Below are 23,617 nucleotides of genomic sequence, written 5' to 3' on the forward strand. Positions count from 1 at the left end.
GGCAGACAATGACCTTCCGTGCTCAACACCCGATGATTTACTCTCTGAGTTTACTCACAGACTGCCGTACAAATGAGGCTTTTCTCGACACCTGGGATCAGTCTTGTCGTCTGCAGAATGCTCCTTAGCTTTGACGGCATCATTCATTAGAAGTAATGGGGTTCCTAAGTGGGCCAGGTTAATAGTATTGGCCATCCTTAACTTGAGGCAAAGCCTGGCTTCTCAAAACAGCCCTTCTTTACATCGTCAGGAGAGGACCTAAGTGCCAGTTGCCATTTTATTGCCCGTTCTCTCATTAAGAAAGGCTTTTTTGCCTTCTTTTCAGAACTAATTGAGTAATCATCAGTCTTCAAATCAGAAAGAGAAGTGCGGGGACATAGCTGGAGGGGAAGAGGGTGAGCCTGAACTCCAAGTGCGGTGACCGCCCTCGGGGAGGTGGTGTCCGGGAGCCCACACAGTGCCCTCTGGACGTTTGCCTCTGGGAGGATGTTTGCCAATGGGAGGACGTTCTCTTCTGGGGGACGTTCCGTGGCTGCAGTCCATGGCTGTTTTGTAGTCTGCTCCAGTCACATCAGTGGGTGAGAGTTAAAATGTGGGTCTCAGAGGGTATCTGAGCCTAACGTGAGTGTGTAAGGTTGGTGCATTTAAGGGTCCCGACTGTAGACTGCCCCGTGTGTGAGATGGCCGTCCAGGGGCAGCAGTGCTGGCCGCGTGCGCACGGAGGGGCCCCTCCAGGGTGGGCCGTGGCACAAGCCTGCCCTCTCGTGTGGGGAGGTGGGGCAGGGCGGAAGTGACGTCACACACGTCTGTCTCAGGAAGCCTGTGCTTAGTATTTGGTGGATGTGGGTGTGGCCAGACAGCGACCTCTCTGCAGGAAGAGCAGCTGTGGTCGCTGAGCTGAGAATGCTGCTTTCTCCCCATTTGACGATTGAAAAAAAAATCTAAAGAATAATCGTTTTCCTTGACATCGAAAATTACACGAAACCCAACTTTGGCACATAGTGCCCATGCCCACGCTCACTGTGCCCCACCCAGAGGAGAGGGCTGGTCACTGAGGTGCTCTGGCCTGCCTGCCACTGTGGGTAGAACTGTGACCCCCCAGGAAGATTCACTCAAATCCTAATATCCTGTACCTATGAGAGAAAGTGAAAGTGATAGTCACTCTCTGTGACCCCATGGACTGTAGCCCGCCCGGCTTCTCTGTCTGTGGAATTCCCCCAGTAAGAATACTGGAGTGGGCGGCTGTTGCCTTCTCCCAGGGATCTTCCCAGCCCAGGGATTGAACCCAGGTCTCCTGCATCGCAAGCAGGTTCTTTACTGCTGAGCCACCAGGGAAGCCCGGTCCCTGTGAGCGTGACCTTATTTGGAAAGACGTCTTTGCGTATGTAAGCAAGCTCAGCGGAGGTCATCCTGGGTGGAATGGGTCCCAGGATCCAGTGACCAGCGTCTGCATCAGAGGCAGGAGGGCGGGGTGGAGGCACAGAGCAGATTGAGGGGGAGCAGCCCGCAGAGGCTGGGGGGGGCCGTCAGCCCCGCAGCTGGCAGGACCTTCCCAGAGAGCGTGGCCTGCTGACACCTGGGTTCAGACCTTTCCAGACTGTGTTGTGTGAAGCCACTGGTCAGCGCACTTACTACAGTAGCCCTGGGGGACTGATCCACCTGCAGAGGCTTCACAGAAAAACCTGGCAGGGTCTTGTCACATGAGGAGGTGGCCCTTGAAGACCCCCGCCACACTTGAGCCCGCGGGTCCCCCGCCGTCTGTTGTAGGGCTCTCTGCATGGTGCGTGTGTGTGTGAACGCCTGCACTGTGGGCTGGCACGTGGTGACCTTGCCATCGCGTCCACATCGGGGAGAGGAGTCGGCTGTCTCGGGTCCGTGGAGACCAGGCTGAGCATGCGGTCTCTCGCTCGCAGGCGGGGTGAGAGGCGGCCCTGTGGAGTGCTAACCAGTGGCCCCTGCTCTCGCTCACAGGCCCTCTATGAAAACATGCTGGTGGAGCTGCCCTTCGCCGGCTTCTTCCTGTCCAAGCTGCTGGGGACCAGCGCGGATGTGGACATCCACCACCTGGCGTCCTTAGACCCCGAGGTGTACAGGAACCTGCTCTTCCTCAAGAGCTACGAGGGCGACGTGGAGGAGCTGGGGCTGAACTTCACGGTGGTGAACAACGACCTCGGAGAGGCCCAGGCAAGTGGGGCTGGGGGTCCCGCACCTGCGCGTGTCCTGCTGCGTGCGCACGCCGACACGCCCTGGGAGAGGCCCGGGCAGGTGGGGCCGTCACACCTGGGCATCCCCTTCTGCGTGCACACGTGGGCTTCATGCTGTGGGAGCTTGTGCACATTTCAGTTAGAGACTCGCAGGGCAGAGCCAGAGCTCAGGGAGCCGGCCGAGGGACGCCTCAGCTCCCCTTCCTGCGTGCGGCTGGGAGGCACCCTGCCTTTCTGCCTCGTTTCTGCAGCCTCGGGCTCGGTGGTGCTTCTTGGCTCCTCGCCCTACAGAGTGGCCCTCAGCTGCTGAACCTGTCCATCTGGGTGCTCTCGCTATTTTTATCCTTAAAAAAACACATACTAGAAATTCAAACTAAGTTTTGGAATAGCTGCTTTACTGAGGTATAATCCATGTACCATAAATTCCACCCTGTACCGTGTGCAATGAGGGTTAGTGCAGCCAGCCCCAACATCCAAATTTTAGGACACTTTGGCCACACGGAGGAGACTGTGTGCCCGTTAGCAGGTCACACCTGCTCCTGGTTCGGCCACACCCTGCGCCTGCCGTCCCTGGGTCCCGTCCTCGGGACAGTTTGCACACCTGGGGTCTCAGGGCGCGCGGCCTGTGGCGCTTTGCTTACTGGGGGCTACAGGTGCTGGCGCTTCCCCGAACCCTTTTCCAGCCGAGTGACGTCCAGAAACGGCGTTTGGATAGACCACCTTTTCTTCACCAGTTGATGGGCGTCTGAGTTATTTCCATTTTTTGGTTCTTATGAATAATACTGCCATGTACGTTCATGTGCTACACACACACTGAACTCTTCTAGTCCATGAGAACAGGGGCAGTGCGTAGAGGCACGGGGGGCCTAGGTTGGCCGTATGGAGACGCTCGCAAGGTGGGGGCGGGAGAGAGGGGCTTGTCGTGCTGCTCCGTCATGTTCCCGTGATTCGCAGAGCTTCTCAAAGTGCATACAGGCAGATCGGATTGTTTGGTAATATCTCGTTGGGTTTTTGAAGTAATCAGTTTGTACGATAATCCTCATCAGATCACTTTGTTTCTAGTTGTTTTTAAGTGCCCCTTGCTTCCCTGTGCAATATGCAGTTAATTCTGGAGAGAATAGGGAAGATAACAAGCGACTCTGGAGAAGAAGTGTTATTCACTTCAAATTTAAGACTACAGAGCAAATTCAACTAACCGTAGCATAAAACATAATTTTTTCTCCCCGATTAAAATAATTTCATTTAGCATTTTCTCAGTATCAGTTTCTCTTTTCCTATTTGTAATACTCCATCACCAGTATTCTCATTTTCAGAAATGTTTTCCCCATTCTTCCATTTAATATTAACACTTTATCTGGCAAGAGTTGAAGCAAACTGTGTACTTAAAACATAACTGCATTATAGCTTCAGTTAACATTGTAACGAGGATGGACTGTGATGAATCTAACTGTACAGCAGCATAGTAGGAGAAGTGACAGAATGAAAGTCAGATGTTTGAGAGTCGCTGTGATTCGGTGTCTATTTGGAATTCTAAAATTATCTCAGTGTGTTTATACTTGTGATATATTTTCAGTCAGATTTAAAGAATGCTAACTCTTTGAAAGTACCCAGCTGTGTGTTTCTGATTCACATCTGCTTCCAGACAAACGCATCTCTTTTGCAGGGAAACTGCGTTTTTCCTGCTGTCCTTACACAGATTGATGAGACTGATAGTCTCTTTTGCAACTTGTGGTTGGATTTTAACTGTGAAAATAGTGTTAGCTTTAGACTTCATAATTGCTTCTCTAACTTTTTGTTATTACTTGATTTCTAGTCCAGGCTTTCAAAAGTTATCAGCTTTGCCAGCGTAAAAGTAACTGCATGTGAAATAGGTCCTAGTATTCAGCCCAGGCGGCACTGCATGTAAGCTCACCCACAGTGCCTGACCCCCGGGGCGCCACGCTGGCCGTTGATTGTGGCGAACGCGTACACTGAGTGCACCTGGACGTTTTTCTCTGTCCTTCCCTGCTTACCCCCACGCTGCTCGTTCTTCCTTCGTCACTCGGGAGATATGCTGACTGTGCGTGGGCCTCGAGCTCGGCAGGGGAGGTGCGCTTTACCTGTGCGAGCGCACTAGGTCTCACAAGACGCAGATATGGTCTATGTTGTGAGATCCGTGCTGTTTAGCACAATGGAAGCTCAGAAGGAGCGCTCCTGGAGGGCTGCCAGAAGGAGGCCCGTTATGGGTGATAAGGGGTCACCAGGTCAGTGAACAGATTTGGACGAGGTTGAAGTTTAGCAGTCGTGGAGGAGGGTAGATGGAGATGCTGTGGAGAACCTTTCGAGGCTTCAGGAACACTGGACCTACACCTGTTAGGGTAAGAGCCTAACAGGTGTGTTTCACAGCTGCTAGGATGGGGCTTCCCTGTGGCTCAGATGGTAAAAGATCTATCTGCAGTGCGGGGGACCTGGGTTCAATCCCTAGGTCGGGAAGATCCCCTGGAGAATGAAATGGCAAGCCACTCCAGTATACTTGCTGGAGAATCCCACAGACAGAAGAGGCTGGTGGGCTTTACAGTCTGTGGGGCCCCAAAGAGTCGGACACGACTGAGCGGCTGGCACTCCCACTTTCAGGAAAGGGAAAGATGAAAAAGCATCTGGGTCTGCTGCCAGCAGAAGCGAAGGTTCTGGTTCTGTGAGCCTGGGTATCTCTGGGTCAGGCAGTTCCAGAATTCAGAGAAACTACAATTTGGTTAAGCACTGAACGTTCTAATGAGAGGAGTTCAACTGTAATGTTCATCTTTCAAATTACATTCTGTAGATCAGTGTCCGGAACTAAGCTTTTATTTGAGTTGGAGAAGGGGTGCGCTGGGCGGGACATTCTGGTTCTAACCGCCCTCCAGCAGCTGCTGGCCCCACCTCTCTGCTGCCTGTCGCTAGGACTGGCGGCCTCAGCCCCTCCTGTGAGTGGACGCAGGCTCGCTTGTCCCTCAGTGACTGGCTCACCTCGCTGAGCACAGCGCCCTCCCACCGTGATGCACAGCAGGCGACGGAGCTCCTCAAGCTGATGAGTCCGCCGTTGTCGGAGGCTTACGTTTGTTTATCCAGCTGTTGATGGACACGACCTACATCGCTGTATAAATACCTTTGGGGGCCCTGTTTTCAGGTATTTTGGGTGTGTACCTAAAAGTGGAGTCATTGGGTCATACAAAGGTGCTGACTTTTCCGCATGCTCTTCTACACTTGTTATTTTCTGCTTTCTTTCCCTCTGTTTCTTAAAGTGTGGCCCTCGTAGCAGGTGCGAAGTGCTGTCTCACTGGGGTGTTAACACGCAGTATACAGTGCTGGGTGTGGTACCAAGAGCCCCTCAGGAGAATGAGAGAGGTTTTGTGTCTTTTTATTTCTTCCTCCCTAGACTCAGAAGTGTTCTGTAGCTTATGCACCATCGTGAAGTCTTCTAAAAACCAAAGCAAAAAGCATACACAAAGAGTCATACATCCTCCTGTCTAAACCTTCTTGATATTTTTTAAATGACTGTCTTCGTGGTTTTTGAGTTTTCCGTCTCTCTTAGTCTGTAAAGCTCTCTGTTTCAGTGACAAGAAAGTAATGCTTCCTCTTGCCTGCTGAGGTCCAGGCGTCTCCACGAGCTGGCAGGGATGCTGTGAGACGCAGGGTGGGGGCTCAGAGCCGACTGTCCTTTGGTTGCTCATCTTCTTCCCTCTCATGGAGCTGAAATCTCAGCACTGCAAAGTGAAAGGTTTTTGAAGACAGAGTTGATCATGGTCAGAAGGAAATGTCAGCATGCAGTGTTGCTGCCCCCTGGCCCCACCTGGTGGGTGTCTTGGGCACGAGATGAAAGCTCTGGGCCCTGGGCTCTGTAAGGACCTGTCTGAGGCCTTTGCTAATGGGGTGTTTCCCATTTCCCTTCTGAAATGGATGGTAATGGTGGAATGTCGCATATGTAAGTGTTCCATTAAAGTGCCACTGATAATACTGTAATCTGTTAAAAGTGAAAGTGTGAAGATGTTCCGATTATTCATAGACATTCCCACTGAGTAGAGATTATAGATGATAATGCATAAGAATAATTATACTAAAGAGTCTAATTGGAAAAATTAGAGTCATTGGTAAAGTACTTAATTTGGGGAGAGATCATATGGATTTCTGTAGAAACATATATAAAAACCTAGTTCTCTGATAGAGGTTTAGGTTTATAAAATGTCGTGATTTAAAGATTGGTAGTATGCAAATACTTCATTATGTTAGCAGCTTATGTTAATGAATCTTCCCTTTTAGAATAATGATGTTGCTCTCAAATTTTTTTTCTTTAATCAATATGGCTGCTTGTTAGCCCTACTTAAAAACGAACATGAAATTTCAGATCACTGATTTATACACATATCTCCCTTGAGGAGAATGCTTTAAGATGGATCCATAAATAATCATCTGTTCTGTAGAAAAGCATCAAACTCGAGTCACGAGACCTTGGTTAAAGCCCGGGTTTTGCTGCTTTGCTCTATGCCCTTGGGCGAGTCGTTGACCGGAGCTCCTCCAGCAGGGGACCGGCTGCCGGGAGGGTGGGGCAAGCACCGGCGGCGACGGTGCCCACGCGATGGCCCCTGCGCGTGCGTGACTGCGCGTGCGCGTGCGTGACGGCGCCTGCGCGTCCGTGACTGCGCCTGCATGTGCGTGACGGCACCTGCGCGTCCGTGACTGCGCTTGCATGTGCGTGACGGCGCCTGCGCGTGCGTGACGGCGCCTGCGCGTCTTGAAGGAAGCGGTGTGCAGACATCCCAGGCTGCAAGTGCTCCTCAGAATGGAGCTCCCAAGGATAGCTGTAACATGATGCCTTTCAGGTGCAGCATGAGAGGCGAGTTTGAATCACCCGAGTCACCACTTGAAAGTTGCAGGAAATGCTGCTGGTAACGGGGCTGGGGGGGCGTCTGTGTTCCAGACCCCGGGCACCACCCCGTTTAGTACCTGCCTGCCTGTGATCCAGGCTGTCTCAGCCGTGACGCACAGCAGCCCGCGCCGCGGCTCGGCTCGCAGCGGGCTGTCGGAGGCGGCCCCCCGCCCCCCCCGGCGCCGTGTCAGACCTCGCACCTGCGGTAGTCTGGAGCACTGAAGTGTCGTCAGACCCCGCGGCGGCTTTGACCACACAGGGCTGTGTAACCTTCCCACAGGAGCGTTAGGTAGAGCTTTCAGCAGCTTCTAAAGTACCTTTTCTGTAAAGCGATAATTGTTTTAAAGGGGAGGTGGTGAAATGCCGTCCCTCAGAGGGAGTCGGCGTGTTTGCGCTGCCCCTGGAATACAGCGGCTCCGCAGAGGCCCAAGGCGGAGAAGGAAGCCGTGGTGCGGTCAGGGTCGAGCGCTCCTCCGCCCTCCCCCAGGCGCCCCCCGCTCGCCGTACCCGCGCTGGCAGCGGCCCCCGTGCCCCGTCCCCGAGAGTGAGCAACGGCAGACCAGGGTTCTGCAAGTCTACCGTTGTAAGTCAGGCGGACGTGTCTCTAGTCATCTGTGGAGTTTCGTCAGTCAGCTTTACTTGTGTGAATTCACATAGTCCCAGCCCCAAGATGGACAAGGCACGTGTCACCACCTCATTGATGACAGCGGGCTTTGGGGGCCGAGGAACGCCTCGGTGGCACGTACTGAAATGGGGTCAGGGCGCCCAAGTCCGGCTCCTCCCCACTGTACCCCAGGGACGCCGCGCGGGTCCTGACCCTGCGCTCCACCGGAGAATGTGTGTCCCTGTGCAGCGATGCGGAAGTTCTGTAAGATGCCTGCAGGTGCATCAGAAATGGACTAACCAGTGTGCCTGATGATGATCACTGCCCTCTGTATCATATCTGCAGTACTGTACAGCCACCTGATGGGAAGAGCCGACTTAGTTGAAAAGACCCTAATGCTGGGAAAGATTGAGGGCAGGAGAAGGGGACAACAGAGGATGAGATGGTTGGATGGTATCACAGACTCAAAGGCCATGCATGAGTTTGGATGAACTCCAGGAGTTGGTGATGGACAGGGAGACCTGGCGTGCTGCGGTTCTTGGGGTCGCAAAGAGTTGCACACAACTGAGCGACTGGACTGAACTGAACAGTAGTCTTAGAGATCCAGAGCGGGTGTCTGCTGCCTGTGCACACATGAGTCCCCATCTCTACGGCATTAATTCCTTACATTGCCTTTTCTCCACAGTGAAGCCCTTTGACATTTGCTGATCGTTTGGTTCATATCTTTGCCCTTTGTGATCTCTAATTTCTTTTGTAATGAAATGCCATGGTTGCATTGTAACATTGACCCTCAGGACTTTGCAGAAAGCAGGGATGGTTTGTGAGCCTAGACACAGTAGGATGCTGAGCTCTGGAGAGCCCTGTCAGAGGACTCTTCCTGTCTGTGAGGCCATGCGCGCTGGTTACACACTTTTCCCTAAAATGTTCATGTGCGGAGCAACACAGTCAAATTCCCTTGAAACAAGCGTTTCTTGCTCTTGATTTGCCCTGTGGCTATACTCGAGATGTTTCCAACTCCTGTTTTAAATCCACAGGTAGTTGAACTGAAATCTGGTGGGAAGGACATCCCGGTGACCAGTGCCAATCGCATTGCGTACATCCACCTGGTGGCCGACTACCGGCTGAACCGGCAGATCCGCCCGCACTGCCTGGCGTTCCGGCAGGGCCTGGCCAACGTGGTGAGCCTGGAGTGGCTGCGGATGTTCGACCAGCAGGAGATCCAGGTCCACTTCTTGTGTGTGGGGACACAGTTGTTTCCTGACATGAAAATCTTTCTTAAAATCCACCTCAAGTTTAATAACGTGAACTTTTTTTTTAGGTGTTGATTTCTGGTGCACAAGTTCCCATAAGTCTGGAGGACCTAAAATCCTTTACAAACTATTCAGGTATGTTATCATTACTTGTTTATTATTCCTGAATATGTTATCCATGGTCACATTTCCAAAAGTAATTCTAATGTTCTTCTTTATATGGGCAGTTCACATGGTTTAACACCCAGGCAATATGGGGTTACAGTGAAATCCACTTCCTGTTCCTGTCTCCTCCCCTGTCCATTCCTCCCCTGCCTGTGCCCACTATGAGTAACCACTGTGCTTGGCGTCTTTACATGTTTACACACAAGTGCAAACTCCATTCCTGTTTTCTTTCTTTGTGCACACTGTTCTGCACCCCTCTTTTTCTCTTCATAGCGTGCCCTCTCGCGCCACTGTGTGCTGTGCTGAGTCACTTCAGTCTTGCCTCTGTGACAGTGTGCGCCATAGCCCACCAGGCTCCTCTGTCCATGGGGTTCTCCAGGCAAGAATAGTGGAGGAGGTTGCCATTTCCTCCTCTAGGAGCTCTTCTCGACCCAGGGATCGAACCTCCTTTTCTTAATGTCTCCTGCACTGGCAGGCAGGCTGTGAACCTGCTTTTCTCAGTGTCTCCTGCACTGGCAGGCAGGCTGTGAACCTGCTTTTCTCAGTGTCTCCTGCACTGGCAGGCAGGCTGTGAACCTGCTTTTCTGTGTCTCCTGCACTGGCAGGCAGGCTGTGAACCTGCTTTTCTGTGTCTCCTGCACTGGCAGGCAGGCTGTGAACCTGCTTTTCTGTGTCTCCTGCACTGGCAGGCAGGCTGTGAACCTGCTTTTCTGTGTCTCCTGCACTGGCAGGCAGGCTGTGAACCTGCTTTTCTGTGTCTCCTGCACTGGCAGGCAGGCTGTGAACCTGCTTTTCTGTGTCTCCTGCACTGGCAGGCAGGCTCTCTGCACTGGCAGGCTCTGTGCCACTAGTGCCGGCCAGGAAGCCCTCTTAAGCCTGTACTTATGGCCATTGGGTTGTGTCCAGTCCTCTGCTTTGAAAAACAGTGCTAAACCTCCCCCCCACCCCCCAAAAAAAGAGACCATGAACAAAAGTTGGACTTCCCTGGTGGTGAGGTGGATAAGAATCTGCCTGCCATTGCAGGGGACATGGGTTCAGTCCCTGAGCTGGGAAGGCCCCATATGCTGTGGAGCAACATAGCGCGTGCTCCACAACTGCCGAGGTCCGTGTGCCACGGCAGGGAAGCCACGCCAGGGAAGCCACGGCAGTGAGAAGCCCGTGCACCACCACAGAGGGCAGCCCTCGCCGGCCGGAGGCGAGCACAGAGGGGTGCCGGCTGCAGTGGTCGCCTGGGGTCATGGCCACTGGACCACCAGGAAGTCCCATTACCTGCACTTTACGTATTTGAGGGCAATGAAAAAGAAAAAGAAGAAAATTCTGCTTCAAACAACTACTATTATTTTGGTGTCTTTTCCTTAATCATAGTCTGTTATTCTAGTATTTTAAGGGTTTTTTTGGTAAAAGTCAACAGACTGATTTTTAAATTTAAATGAAAATGTTAAGGACCTAAAATAGTCAAAACGTTTTGTAGGAACAAAGTTGAAGGACTAACACTGATTTAAAACTTACTATAGGGGCATCCAAAGAATGTCCACACTACCACACAATTGCACTCATCTCACACACTAGGAAAGTCATGCTCAAACTTCTCTAAGCCAGGCTTCAACAGTACGTGAACTTCCAGATGTTCAAGCTGGATTTAGAAAAGACAGAGATCAAATTGCCAACACTTGTTGGATCATAGAAAAAGCGAGAGAGTTCCAGAAAAACATCTGTTTCTGCTTTATTCACTACACCAAAGTCTTTGACTGTCTGGATCACAACAAACTGGGAAATTCTTAAAGAGATGGGAATACCAGACCACCTTGCCTGCCTCCTGAGAAAACTGTACGCAGGTCAAGAAGCACCAGTTAGAACTGGACATGGAACAGCAGACGGGTTCCAAGTCAGGAAAAGAGTACGTCTAGGCTGTATATTGTCACCCTGCTTATTTAACTTACATGCAGAGTACATCATGCAAAATGCCAGGCTGGATGAAACACAAGCTGGAATCAAGATTGCTGGAAGAAATATCAGTAATCTCAGATATGCAGATGACACCACCCTTATGGCAGAAAGCAAAGAACTAAAGATCATCTTAATGAAAGTGAAAGAGGAGAGTGAAAAGTTTGGCTTAAAACTCAGCATTCAGAAAACTAAAATCATGGCATCCGGTCCCATCATTTCATGGCAAATAGGTGGGGAAACAATGGAAACAGTGAGACTCTTTATCTTTTTGGGCTCCAAAATTACCGCAGATGGTGACTGCAGGCATGAGATGAAAAGACGCTTGCTCCTTAAAAGAAAAGCTATGACCAACCTAGACAGCATATTAAAAAGTAGAGACATTACTTTGCGAACACAGGTCCATCTAGTCAAAGCTATGATTTTCCAGTAGTCACGTATGAATGTGAGAGCTGGACTATAAAGAAAGTGCTGAAGAATTGATGCTTTTGAACTGTGGTGTTGGAGAAGACTCTTGAGAGTTCCTTGGACTGCAAGGAGGTCCAACCAGTCCATTCTGAAGGAGATCAGTTCTGAATATTCATTGGAAGGACTGATGCTGAAGCTGAAACTCCAGTACTCTGGCCACCTGATGCAAAGAACCGACTCATTGGAAAAGACCCTGATGCTGGGAAAGATTGAAGGCAGGAGGAGAAGGGGACGACAGAGGATGAGATGGTTGGATGGCATCACTGACTCAGTGGACATGAGTTTGGGTGAACTCCAGGAGTTGGTGATGGACAGGGAAGCCTGGCTTGCTGCAGTTCATGGGGTCGCAGAGAGTCGGACACGACTGAGCGACTGAACTGAACTGATAGGGGCTTCCTTGGTGGCTCAGTAGTAAACAATCCGCCTGCCAATACAGCAGACATCCAGTTCAGTCCCTGGTCCGGGAAGATCTCACATGCCACGCAGCGACTGAGCCTGTGCACCACAACTGCCGAAGCTTACACACCCTAGAGCCCATGCTCTGCAACTAGAGAGGAGGCCCCACTCTGCAGTCAGAGAAAGCCTGTGTGCAGCAGCAGAGACCCAGCACGGACAAAAATACATAATAGTATTTTTTTAAAAAGACATCGTGGAATTGTCACAAGGATAGGCATACTGGTTGATGGAAAGTAATGGGGAAACAGAAACAAATCCTTAGATTTACAGCCAGTGACTTTCAGCAGCTCAGCGGTGCTGGAATAGTGTGCACTTGAAAAAGAAGTGCTTAGACCTTGACCTCACACAGTGTGCAGAAGTGAGTTCAACAGGATGAGGCCTGCAGTTAAAAGCTAGAACTCTAACACTTCTGGAAGAACATAGGAGAAAGTTCTCATGACTTTTGGACTAGACAGAATTTTTAGTTGTACATGAAAAGCATGGTCTAAAAAAAAGAAATGGATAGAAATTTGGACATCCTCAAAATTAAAGATTTTGTGCTTCAAAAAATACCATCAAAAAAGTGAAAAAACAAGCCACAGGTTAAGAGAAAATATTTTCAAGTAATGTATGTAATAATGGCTTCTGTTCCTTTGTACACATTATATATCAAGAACTTCTGCAACTTAATAGTAAGATAAATAATTGGTTTTTAAAACATGGGAAAAAATAAAACAGTGTTTCACTTAAGATATATACAAGTATTTGGTAAGCAAATAAGCACATGAACACTATTAATCATTAAAGAAATGCAAATTAAATTGTAGTGCAATACTACTACATATCCACTAGAATGCTTTATCAAAAAGATAGCAATACTCAGCGTTAATATGTGAAGAAATTTGAACTCTCTTGACTGGTAGCAATGTAAAATGTAGAACTTCTTTGGAAAAGTTTCCAGGTTATATAAAAATTGTAGAACAACTGGATTTTTGCATAAGAATGATGCTGGACCCACAAGTCACACCATATACAAAAATTAACTCAAAATGGCTCAAGAACCTTAGTACCTAAAACCATAAAAGTCTTAGGAGAACATAGGGATAACTCCTCATGACCTTGGATTTGGCAGTAAGTTCTTAGATATGACCAGAAACAGGACAGGTAAATAAATGGAACTTCATCAAAATTAGACTTATGCATCAGAGAACATTATTAAGAAAGTGAAAAGACAGCCTTCGGAATGGGAGAAAACCCTTGGAAATCATGTATCTGGTGAGGGTCTGGCACCCACAATGCGTAAAGAACCCTTACAGCTCAATAGGCAGACAGGCTGGTTCAACAACGGGCAAAGGACGTGAGTAGACCTTTGCCAAAGAAGAAAGTCCCAAAGGCCAGTATGCTCCAGAAGATGTTCAGCGGACTAACCACTAGGGAAATGAAAACCAGAGCCCAAGGGAGAGGCGCACAGGCCGAAGACAAGTGTTGGTGAGGGAGTGGTGAAACGAGCCCTCATTCATTGCTGGTGGGAGCATGAAGTAGCAGCTGTGGAAAATGGTGGTTCCCAGAAAGCTCAGTGTAGAATTACTCTGTAAACCAACAACTCTGCTCCTAAGTCCTGTACCCAAGGGGATGGAGGCAGGGGCCAAAACACCTGTGTTCACCGGACATTGTCACAAGAGCCAGAAGCTGGAAATAACCCCAGTATCCTCCGAGATGATGGATAAGGAAGTGTGCTATAGACATAGGGTGGGACTTTCATTAAGTCGTAAAGGAATGACGTTCAAGTACAGGCTTCAGTGTGGATGAACTCTTGAAAGCATTATGATAAGTGAAATAATGCAGACACAGAGGATGTGTGTTGTAGGACTCGCTCTACATGAAGCACCTAGAAGAGTCAGGTCCCTAGACACTGGAGTCACCAGGGGCTGGGAAGAGCATGGGCAGTCCTGCCTCGTGGGCGTGGGCGTGTCTGCCTGGGGTGATGGGAGTGTTGGGCTGGAGAGGGCGCTGGTGGCTGCCCCACAGCGTGCGTGGGGTCACACACCTGAAAGTGGCTTAAATGGTAGATGTTATGGTGTGTCTTGTACCACAACTAACAAAACCTATCCAGACTCATCTACCCGGAGCCCTCTGTTCTGTTGAGGGCCATCGCCCCACCTTTCCTCCAGGGTCACTTTTGAGAAGGCTTTGGAAACGGATATGTATGTAAACATGTGCTTGTATCCACCTTTCGGTAATTACTCGTTTGTATTTCTCTAAATTGGAACTCTGATGTTTATGTCCAGGGAGATAATACCTAAGGTCACATTGTCCTCCCCACCAGTCCAGCCTTTCCTTGCCCCGAAGTGGTCTTGGCCTGTTTGCATTATCCTGTCTGCACTGATAGCATTTACCTTTAATGATCTTAACTGTTCCTATTCCAGTAAATAGGTTTAAAATATTACCGTATTCATTTTGGTGCCAATTAATACACTTAAGATACTTTACTGATGATATTTCTGTAGTATATTAACAGTGAGGGAACAATATATAGCAATTATTTTAGTTTTAGGAAGCACTTAACTAGATTAAAAGTTGTAAGTAGCAGGTATTACTCTTCAGAGCATTGGTCTAATCGAGTGCTGGGGTTGGTTGTTATCCATGGTCTGTACCTTGTTGTCAGAAGGATGGGTGATAAATTTACATGCTAAGATATGTTGGTGAAATAACTCGCTCTGTTAAAGATCCCAGTGAGTCTTCCGTTTCTAGGTGTGTGATTGTCATGCAAGTCCTGGGTTACGTAGGGTTTGCTCCCCAGCCGAAGCCGAAGCTCAGCTCCTCGCAGAGCTCTGGAAGCTCAGATCCTTGGCAGCACATTTTGCTGCCAGAGTCCATCTTGTTTGTTCCTCACTCTGGCCTCCAGTGCTTTATCCTTCTGTCCCCTGCATCCTTGCCCATCGTGCCCCAGGACAGGGTTGGCTTTGAGCCACAAGCCTCTGCCCCTCCCTGGCCCGGCATGATGGAGCGGAGCTGCTCCAGTGCCTTTGGGAGAGCCCCGATTCTGCACTGACCTTGTTTTTCCTGAAGATATCTTCCTCTTTGTCCTAGGAGGCTACTCTGCCGAGCACCCCGTGATCAAGGTCTTCTGGAGAGTCGTGGAGGGCTTCACGGACGAGGAGAAGCGCAAACTGCTCAAGTTTGTGACCAGCTGCTCCCGGCCCCCCCTCTTGGGGTTTAAGGTACCCAGGCTCGGGGCCCAGCGGTGGGGTGGGGAGGGGCCGTAGGGGCCGAGTGAGCCGGGCGCACACGTCGTCGTCAGGGAGCAGTGCTTGCTGCAGCGGTCAGGGCGCCCGGGCTGCTGCTCGTCCCTGTGTCTGCAGCCTCATTAACCCAGTGTTTCGACTTGGTCACTGAAGGATTGGCTGCTATCTGTGTACCTGGAGCTGGTCTTATTTGGGTTTTTCCTGCGTTCACAGTCCTGATACATTGCTGGGGTGCCACTGTGACGAGGCTTAAGCGTGAGCAGACGCTGCAGCGGGCGGGCTGACCCTGATGCCCGTCACCCGTCCTGGGGTCTGTGCAGCGCAGGCTGCCCTCCCTTCCCAGCTGAAGAGGACGCGGGCTCCACGGGCTCGTGGGTCTGTTGCCAGGAGTGACAGGAGAGCAGAAGCTGATCTTTCCTTACTGCTTCTCTGTTACTTCATTTCACGTTACTTGGTCTTACTGTGTTGTTTCTGGTAGTTCATGTTGATCTCGTAAATTGACTGAATATTCTTATCTGTTGAAATTGGTCATGGGACAGCTTGGGTTTTCCTTATTTATAGTAAAAGACACGAAGCTAGGTTTAATAAAGAGAAAGACAGTGGTTGTGTATAACATGACGTAATGGCGAGTTAGGGGAGCACGTACATTGGGTGTGCTTGTGAAGCTCACAGATTGACATTCGCCTTCCAGTAACCTTTCATTGATGAGTTACATGTCAGTTATTTCACTTTGAAATTACAGTGTATAGAAGGGTTGTAAGAATTGAACAGAGAACTTACCAGCCCACATCGACCAGGTGTTAACACTGTGTCACATTTGTTTCCTCATTCTGTATTCATGTATTTCTTTTCGGAATCATTTGGGAGTAAGTTGAAAATATCATGTTTCTGCACATTTTAATTGCAACAGCAGTCTTTCTTAACCACAATTAAATTATCAAAGATAAGGAGTGTGCCGTGATAGACTGAGATTATCTAATCCTCTGGTTCACAAGTATGATCCTGAGACCAGCAGCTTCAGCATCACCTGAGAACTCGTCACACGTACGCGTTGGCAGGGCTCCCCCAGACCCCGAATCAGCTCGGGGAGGCCCGGCCGCCTGCTTGCGCCGCCCTGAGGCGTCGAGGGCGCCTGCAGTGGCTTGGCCCCGCGGCGGCCTCCCTGGGCCTCGCGCTCCCCCGTCTGGACTCCAGGCTGAGGCCACACGTTGTGTTTAGGGGCTGTTCCCTGAGTCTCTGCTGTCTTCAGCGGTCTAGTCACGTGACCTGAGAATGTCCCTCTGTGCAGTGGAGCAGTTCCACCCTCAGGACATGTGTACTCAAGACAGACACCCTCACGTGTTCACACAGCACTCACAGAACTGCAGCAGCCCGCAGCTAGTCATGGAAAAAGAGAATCCGGTCTGTCCAGGCAGTGGGGTATATTCAAAAATTAAACGGGAATGGATTGCTGATGCAGATGCCCTGTGTGTGAACATTGAGAACGTTGTGGTCAGTAAAGGGAGTGAGACACAGGAGGTTGTGTGGTTCCTTTTACACAAAATGTCTTTAAAGGGGTGAAAATGGAGAACTTTGCGGGAGAACTGACAGCATTCTGAAGTTGAATTTAAACTACATTTAAATGAGTAAATATTATAGTATGTGAATTACACTTAAAAATTTTTTTTAATTGACATTAATAGCTTAATACAGTGTCCCAAAGAGTGTCCCAGAACAAGAGAAGTGGGAACGTCCCTGGTTGTCCGGTGCTTGGGAATCCGCCTTGCAATGCAGGGGCCAAGGGTTCGATCCCTGGTTGGGGAGCTAAGACCCCACATGCCCAAAGGCAGCTAGGCCCATGTGCCGCAACAAAGGCTCCCGTATGCTGCTAACACTTAAGACCCGTTGAAGCCACATAAAATAAAGAACTGGAACAGGGAAGGAGAGGCATGGGCGCGAGCTGTGGCGCAGGTGCAGCAACTCTGTTTCCATAGGAGGTGGGGGAGCAGTGAATAATAAAGACATGAGCGTAAGAATTAGTGAATAATACTGCTCAGTGATACTAGCAGAACTGAAATCCCTTCTCTGTCTTCCAAATTCTCAGAGGGAGAAAATAAAGCCTGCAAAACAGGACAGCTAGAACCAACTGTGTTTAGCAGATAATAGAACACAAAGTTAATGTGGACAGTCATAAAGCAGAGCAGCGAGAGCGGGCTGAAGTGCCAGAGCGGTGAGCGCGCAAAGAGGAAACGCGGGCGTTAGAAGGAAAGCACTCAGGCTGAGTTGGAGAAAAACTGCTGTGTCCAGGCCAGACACCGGACAGGGGCCACAGGCTTGGGGGATGGGAAAGCTGAGGGACCTGTATTAGCGTTTGAAGTCTCAAGTAGAATTGCAGGGAGACTTAGTGATGCTTTTGGCATGGGATATAAGCCCCCCTCTTACCCAAAGAAATGGATGGACCGACTTGATGGGTTTAAGCCCTGATCTGCAGAACCAGATGTGAAAAGCGGGCAGCAACCTGAAAGAAACACTTCTGTGCCTTTTGGTTCATCTTAGGCTTGTGGTGTGGAGAAGGTTCATCTTAGGCTTGTGGTGTGGAGAAGGCGATGGCACCCACTCCAGTGCGCTTGCCTGGAAAACCCCATGGACGGAGGAGCCTGCCTACATGCAGTCCATGGTGTCACCAAGCGTCAGACACGACTGAGCGACTTCACTTTCACTTTTCACTTTCATGCATTGGAGAAGGAAATGGCAACCCACTCCAGTATTGTTGCCTGGAGAATTCCAGGGACAGAGGAGCCTGGTGGGCTGCCGTCTGTGGGGTCGCACAGAGTCAGACACGACTGAAGTGAGTTAGCAGCAGCAGCAGCAGCATACTTGTAGTGAAGTCTGGAAATCTTGCTGTGTAGGAGGGATTTAAAGAGCAGGAAGAATGCAGATGAAATGTGCCCAGTGGCTCATATAAATGGAGTTAATATAAAAGGCTTTCCATCGATGAGAAGTTTTTTTGGTCTAGTGATACAGTCACATGAGTTAAATTCTTATGTATTAAGATTTTAGTATGATTAGATAATTTTGTCAGTAACATTTATAAGGAAAGACAAAGCTTATAGTTTTAGACAAAGCTTATAGTCTTCCAGTTTCAAAAACCACACTAAACCTGGAAGAAAACTGAGTGTGTGGTTTCAAGAAGGGAGATTTGGAGGACCTGCTCCATCAGAGAGCTGAGTGGAAGGCCTTCGCTTTGGTAGAAATGGGGAGTCTGGCTTGAAGAGTCTGGATGGTCTGGCCAGTGGAGGAGCCGGTCGGCGTGTCGCAGGTTTGGGGGTGGGAAAGCTGAGGGACTTGTATTAGCGTTGCAAATTCTCTGGTCACCTGTTGATGATCCCGTATAATCATAATTGAGTTATCCTTATACCATGAAAAGTAATTTTTTGAAAGCCATGAAATAGTCATCCTATTTCAGGGGTTTTTCAGTGTGGGGTTAATTCAAGCGTTTTCCGGTGCTTCTGGCGTCATCCTTAGACTCCGATCTGGGGAAAGCTCTGTGGCGCATGTGCTCCTGGTTGGCCCAGGGTGCCTGCTGGCGGGACGGCGGACTCAGACTCGAAAGCAGAGACTGCATCCTGGCTGAAGCGCCCTCGGCAGCCCGGGTGGCCGCACGTGACCTGGAAGAAGGGCAGCATCTGCTGAAGCTAATTAAAGCTTAATATGCTTAACGAATGTGACTGTTACAGACAAAGAAATCATTAAAGTGCTGTAGAATATTGTTCAGTTGCCATCAGGCCTCATAATAAATTGATGATTTTTCTCACTCTGAATTAATGCAAATTCCCGTTGTACTCGGCTTAATTATGCACAGAATGGTGCCCTTGACTCAGATTTCAATGAAGAACTTCATTTTTTAGGTTCTGAGACTCCAAGTAGGAAATTTAATTAGCATTATGAAAGAAACAGTAAAATGTGGCATGTGTCTGCAAAACGTATTTCAGACTTTACATTGAACACTGTGTGTACAGCGATCCTTCTGTTTCAGAAATGTGGTGTTTTTAATATATTCAAGCATTTGAGAAAATTGCTTCCCTCAACATCTTCAGAGTGCTAAGTAATAATAAATGTAACAAATATTCTTTCTGTTCCTCTTTTGGTTTCTATTGAAACATCTTGAGCGGCGTTTAAAGTGGCACGTAAGTTATAATTAGGGAGAGACGGTGGTCCTAGCGCACGTGGCCGCTGCAGAGGCCGCTGAGATGCCAGCGGAGCAGCACACAGATGCAGCAGAGCAGTGTGTGGGCCGCGCTCACGCTCAGCGCTGCCCACGCCGTCAAGTGTGCGCTGCACTCAGCGTGCAGGTGACAGAGCCCAGGTGAGGCATGCTCTCGGCTGCTCAGGCGCCCGCGGTGTGACCGGCGCTCTGAGTCCCCGTCTGGGCGGGAGCGGCATTCCAGTCTTGTTCTCTCTTTTCCTCGACAGTGGTTAATAGGTAATTATTTTTTATGCTAGTCGTGTTTTTCCTTGTAACAGAATTAATGTTTTCATTATAGAAAGTTAAGAGTTGTGGTTAGTTATGAGAGAAAACAATCCGTGTGACTGCTCTGCCTGGCCCCGCTGTGGGCGTCCTGGTGCCAAGGAGCTGCACCGCCCCTGTGCACGGTCCCCACCCAGACCACCCTTCACTGGCCTTAAAACGCCCGTGTTCCGATGTATCCTTTCTTCCTTTCTTAGCTGATTTCTCTATAAAAAAAAAAACTTTTTTCTCATCAGCTCTTAGGTTGCCCTGAGGACTGCTGTTACAGAAAAGATGGAGTAAATCTTGACTATTCCTCATTTACCAGTTATTGAGGGGGATAGCTCGCGTTCTAAGGACAGCTAGTACATTTCCGTTTTCCTGTCGTTCTGCACCTCTAGCGTTTGCTGTGTTTCAGTCCATGGCACGCCCTCCCTTTGATCTTTCGTGTCCCACCCGCGAGTGGGCGGTGGGCTCTGGGCCTGTAAATAGGCCCCAGGCTGCTGTAGGTGGCTTCTCGCTCCCTGCTGTGACAGGATGCTGACTCTTGCCTGACATCTCCTGGCCCATGTCGGGGTCACACGTTTTCCAAGAGGCCCTGGTTCCTGTCCTGGAGACCAGGTTGGTAGAGGGCAGGGCTGGGCCCTCGTGCTGCTTGTCGCCGGAGGTCACTGTGTCCAGGCCTTGCCGGTGCACAGAGCTGGGACATGGGCGCTGTCTTCTTGAGAGAAAAATTCATCAACGTTCACACTGCTTTTTCCAGCTGACATTCAGGTGTGTGAGGCTTTTATTTCTTTGATTGTATATTTGGATCTCTCTTTACCAGCGACTAATCTTGGCTCCTATTATTAATAGTTCATGTGCTTGCTCTGGTAAATTCTAGGATCCTACAGTAAGTTACATGTAATTCTCATGTAATAGTTACATGTAACACTACAGCGATTTTAGCACAACAGCACCAGTAATTTACTGTGACATTTCTGAAAACCATTTAAGATTTCTCCCCCTGCCTTTTTTTTCTGGCCACGCCACATGGGATCTTGGTTCCCCAACCAGAGTTTGAACCCCCGTCCCCTTCATTGGGAGCTCGTGCCTTAACCACTGGCCCGCCAGGACGCTCCCTGTGGTTCTAAGACACTGGGAGCACCGCCCTCTGTGAGTGTGCCCCCAGCACCCGGCGTACCGTGTTGAGAGGGGCCGCCCTTTCTCCTCGACTGACACTGCCACCTCGCCCTGCTCCCGGGTCCCTTTGTGGTTCACTTGGAGAGGGCCCTTCCCATGTTTTCAGCCAAGGGGCTTATTTATGCATTCAGCTCTTCACCCTGTACCTTTTAAAATTTTAAACTAATTTTTAAAAGGCAAAAAAACAAAAGCTTTAGAGGCCTTTCCACCAGAAGGACTCTGTGCCCCATGTGTTCACACTGTTCTCTGTCCTTTTTGATGCCTGAAGCCCAGACACAGTATTGGGTAGAAATTTGGAGCAGGTTTGAGGGCAGTGAAAGAGCGGGTGTCCCCGTGGGGACAGGCGAGAACAGCCGTTGCGTCTGCCGAGTCTGAAATGCTCCCTGCAGGCCATGCCTGGTGACTGCCGTGCGCCCGCTGTCTTGCAGGAGCTGTACCCCGCGTTCTGCATCCACAACGGGGGCTCCGACCTGGAGCGGCTGCCCACAGCCAGCACCTGCATGAACCTGCTGAAGCTCCCCGAGTTCCAGGACGAGGCGCTGCTGCGGAGCAAGCTCCTCTACGCCATCGAGTGCGCCGCGGGCTTCGAGCTGAGCTGACCCATGGCCGTGGCCCACCCTCTGCGGAGACGGCCTGGCCTCCGTGCGCCCCCAGCCAGCAGGGTGCTCGCGCTGGACTCCCAGCTCTCCCGGGTCCCTCCCCGCCACCCCTTCCTGCATTTTTAAGTGATTTATTAAGTTGTGCTCACGTATTTAGATGGACATTGCTTTTCAAATAACTTAAAATAACAAATGTTACATGCCATGTGGCTAACATAGTAATTTTGCCAAGAAGAGCACAGTTTTAAGACTGGTGGCAACTCAGTGAAATTAACCAAAGATGAAGCTTTGGCTCTGCTGCAGATGAGCCCCCCAAGCTGGCGACCCGGCACCTGGGGAGGGGGGCACTGCTCCGACCCGGCTCCCGTCCGCAGAGACTCGGCCCTCTGGGGAGACAGGGCCACTGCTTCTCGTGTGGTTGAATTGTTTACAAGCCTCATTGTTAAAACTACAGGCTTTTTTTTTTTTTCCTGCTGCCTTTTCCCAAAGTGGTTAGGTTGGAAAATAGATAACAATGGTAATATTTTATTTGTGTTTTTTAAGCCATCTCCCCAGAATGGGACTAGCATGCTTGTTTCCAGTCTGCCGCAGACCTGCATCGTGATGGTTTGGACATTCCTGTGTGTGGGTGTGTGTGAGGCGGGCCCTTCACTCTCTTCCTTTCTGTCTCCACCTCGTGCCTGGAGAGCTTTCGGGGTGTTGGGGGGGGGGGGGCCTCTGTCCTGCTCCTGTGCGTGTGCGACCCGCGTGAGCGATGCTTTGGGAGGAGGCCCGCAGCCCCTCCCGAGTCACTTGAACCAAAGTGGCGCTGCGCCTTTGCACGGCGGCGCGGCCCCGCCCCTCCTTCCGGTGCGGCCTGCAGGGCGCGCGCGGGGCGGGCGGGCGGTCCTCGGGATTCGGCACTTTATCAGGACCTGGCAGGGACGCGGGTGCTGGCCGGGGTTCGCTGCCACTGGAGCTCTGGGCTGGCGTGGGGGACGGGCCACAATTAGCAATATCCTTTTAAATGTGGGGGAGCCGAATGACACTTTTAAGACAATGACCATTATCAAAACAAAATGTATAATTTCTTAATTTGAAGAATAAATTAAGTGTTTAAATGCTATTTGTAGTCTTGATATACAGAAATAAATAATTAGGGTTTGTCCTTGGTTTTATTTTTTTATTTTGGGTCGTATTATGTTGGATGTTCTATGTCTTCTTTACTTATTAATTGATGTGTATATTATCAGTATTTCGGAAATGGAATATCTGGGACTGAAGAGAAATGGGCAGTTACTCTTACTTGGATTTTCTTCCTCGGCTAATCTGGGCTTATTTATTTATTTGTATGTTCCAATGGCTAAATATTTACATTAAATTTTTTTCCCAAGTTTGTGTTGGACTCATACCCCACATCATTGTGATTGGTTCCGTTCTGCCCTAGTAAAGCCACGGCTTCTAAACATCAGTTTATCGCATTGTTTAAATGTCATCAGTGGAGACAGGGTAATAACAGGCTGTGGTTCAGAATCTGATACACCAGACAGTGACGCCTGGCGTCTGAAATGCCCCAAGCGAGGCTTCGAGAAGGCTGACCTGCAGCAGCCCCTCCAGCTAAGGCCCTGGGAGAGCCAGGCTCGCCAGGGACAGCTGCCACCTTGCCGGGTCCCCGAGGGCTTAGCGTTACATTACTGAGAAGAAGCGCTCGAGTAAGGTTCGCCCTTGTCCGTCATCCTGTCTGCTGTTTCCTGGTCGTCCTGGCTTCGTGCTTCGTGCTGGTGTGTCTGTGCTCGTGCCCGGGAGAACAGCTGAAGGCCTACCGTGATGCAGAAAGATAGAAGCTGAGGCTAGTGTTCCGCTGGTGTCTCAGTCACGTGTCCCGAGTCCCTCCGCTTCAGGTCTGAAAGGCTTTCAGTAGCAAAGTGAAGGGTGTCCTGGATCACACAGCCTCGCCTGCCACACAGAACAGCAGACGTCCCAGGAGTTTGTCCTGGGAGGAGTTAATGTCCACTCCCCAAACAGTGAGTCGCTGAGCCCGCTATGGGCTTCCAAAGGCGTCGCGGTGGTGGCCAGAGTGGACAACCGAGGCCGGTGACCAGCAGGCGCAGGTGGGCTGTCGGGAGAGGGCTGAGAGGAAGGAGGCGGGGCTGGCCAGGAGCCCCTGGCACCCC

General features: G+C 50.1%; 1 protein-coding gene across 4 annotated transcripts in view; it reads left to right on the forward strand.

The window, feature by feature from the left end:
• UBE3C (ubiquitin protein ligase E3C) overlaps window positions 1-22,839 on the forward strand; it is a 116,056-nt gene extending 93,217 nt beyond the window's left edge. For 2 of the 4 annotated variants that reach the window (XM_045166508.1, XM_045166506.1), the window contains exons 19-23: window positions 1,972-2,184; window positions 8,725-8,913; window positions 9,009-9,075; window positions 15,043-15,173; window positions 21,294-22,839. In XM_045166508.1, the coding sequence (XP_045022443.1) occupies window positions 1,972-2,184; window positions 8,725-8,913; window positions 9,009-9,075; window positions 15,043-15,173; window positions 21,294-21,464 (771 nt within the window). In that variant the 3' untranslated portion in view covers window positions 21,465-22,839. Of the gene's footprint in view, window positions 1-1,971; window positions 2,185-8,724; window positions 8,914-9,008; window positions 9,076-15,042; window positions 15,174-15,410; window positions 17,715-18,701; window positions 19,307-21,293 lie in introns of those variants that run through there. The other 2 variants (XM_045166507.1, XM_045166509.1) reach the window with 2 other exon arrangements.
• The last annotated feature ends 778 nt before the right edge of the window (window positions 22,840-23,617 follow it).

The sequence above is a fragment of the Bubalus bubalis genome, chromosome 8, assembly GCF_019923935.1.
Source record: "Bubalus bubalis isolate 160015118507 breed Murrah chromosome 8, NDDB_SH_1, whole genome shotgun sequence".
Lineage (NCBI taxonomy): Eukaryota > Metazoa > Chordata > Mammalia > Artiodactyla > Bovidae > Bubalus > Bubalus bubalis.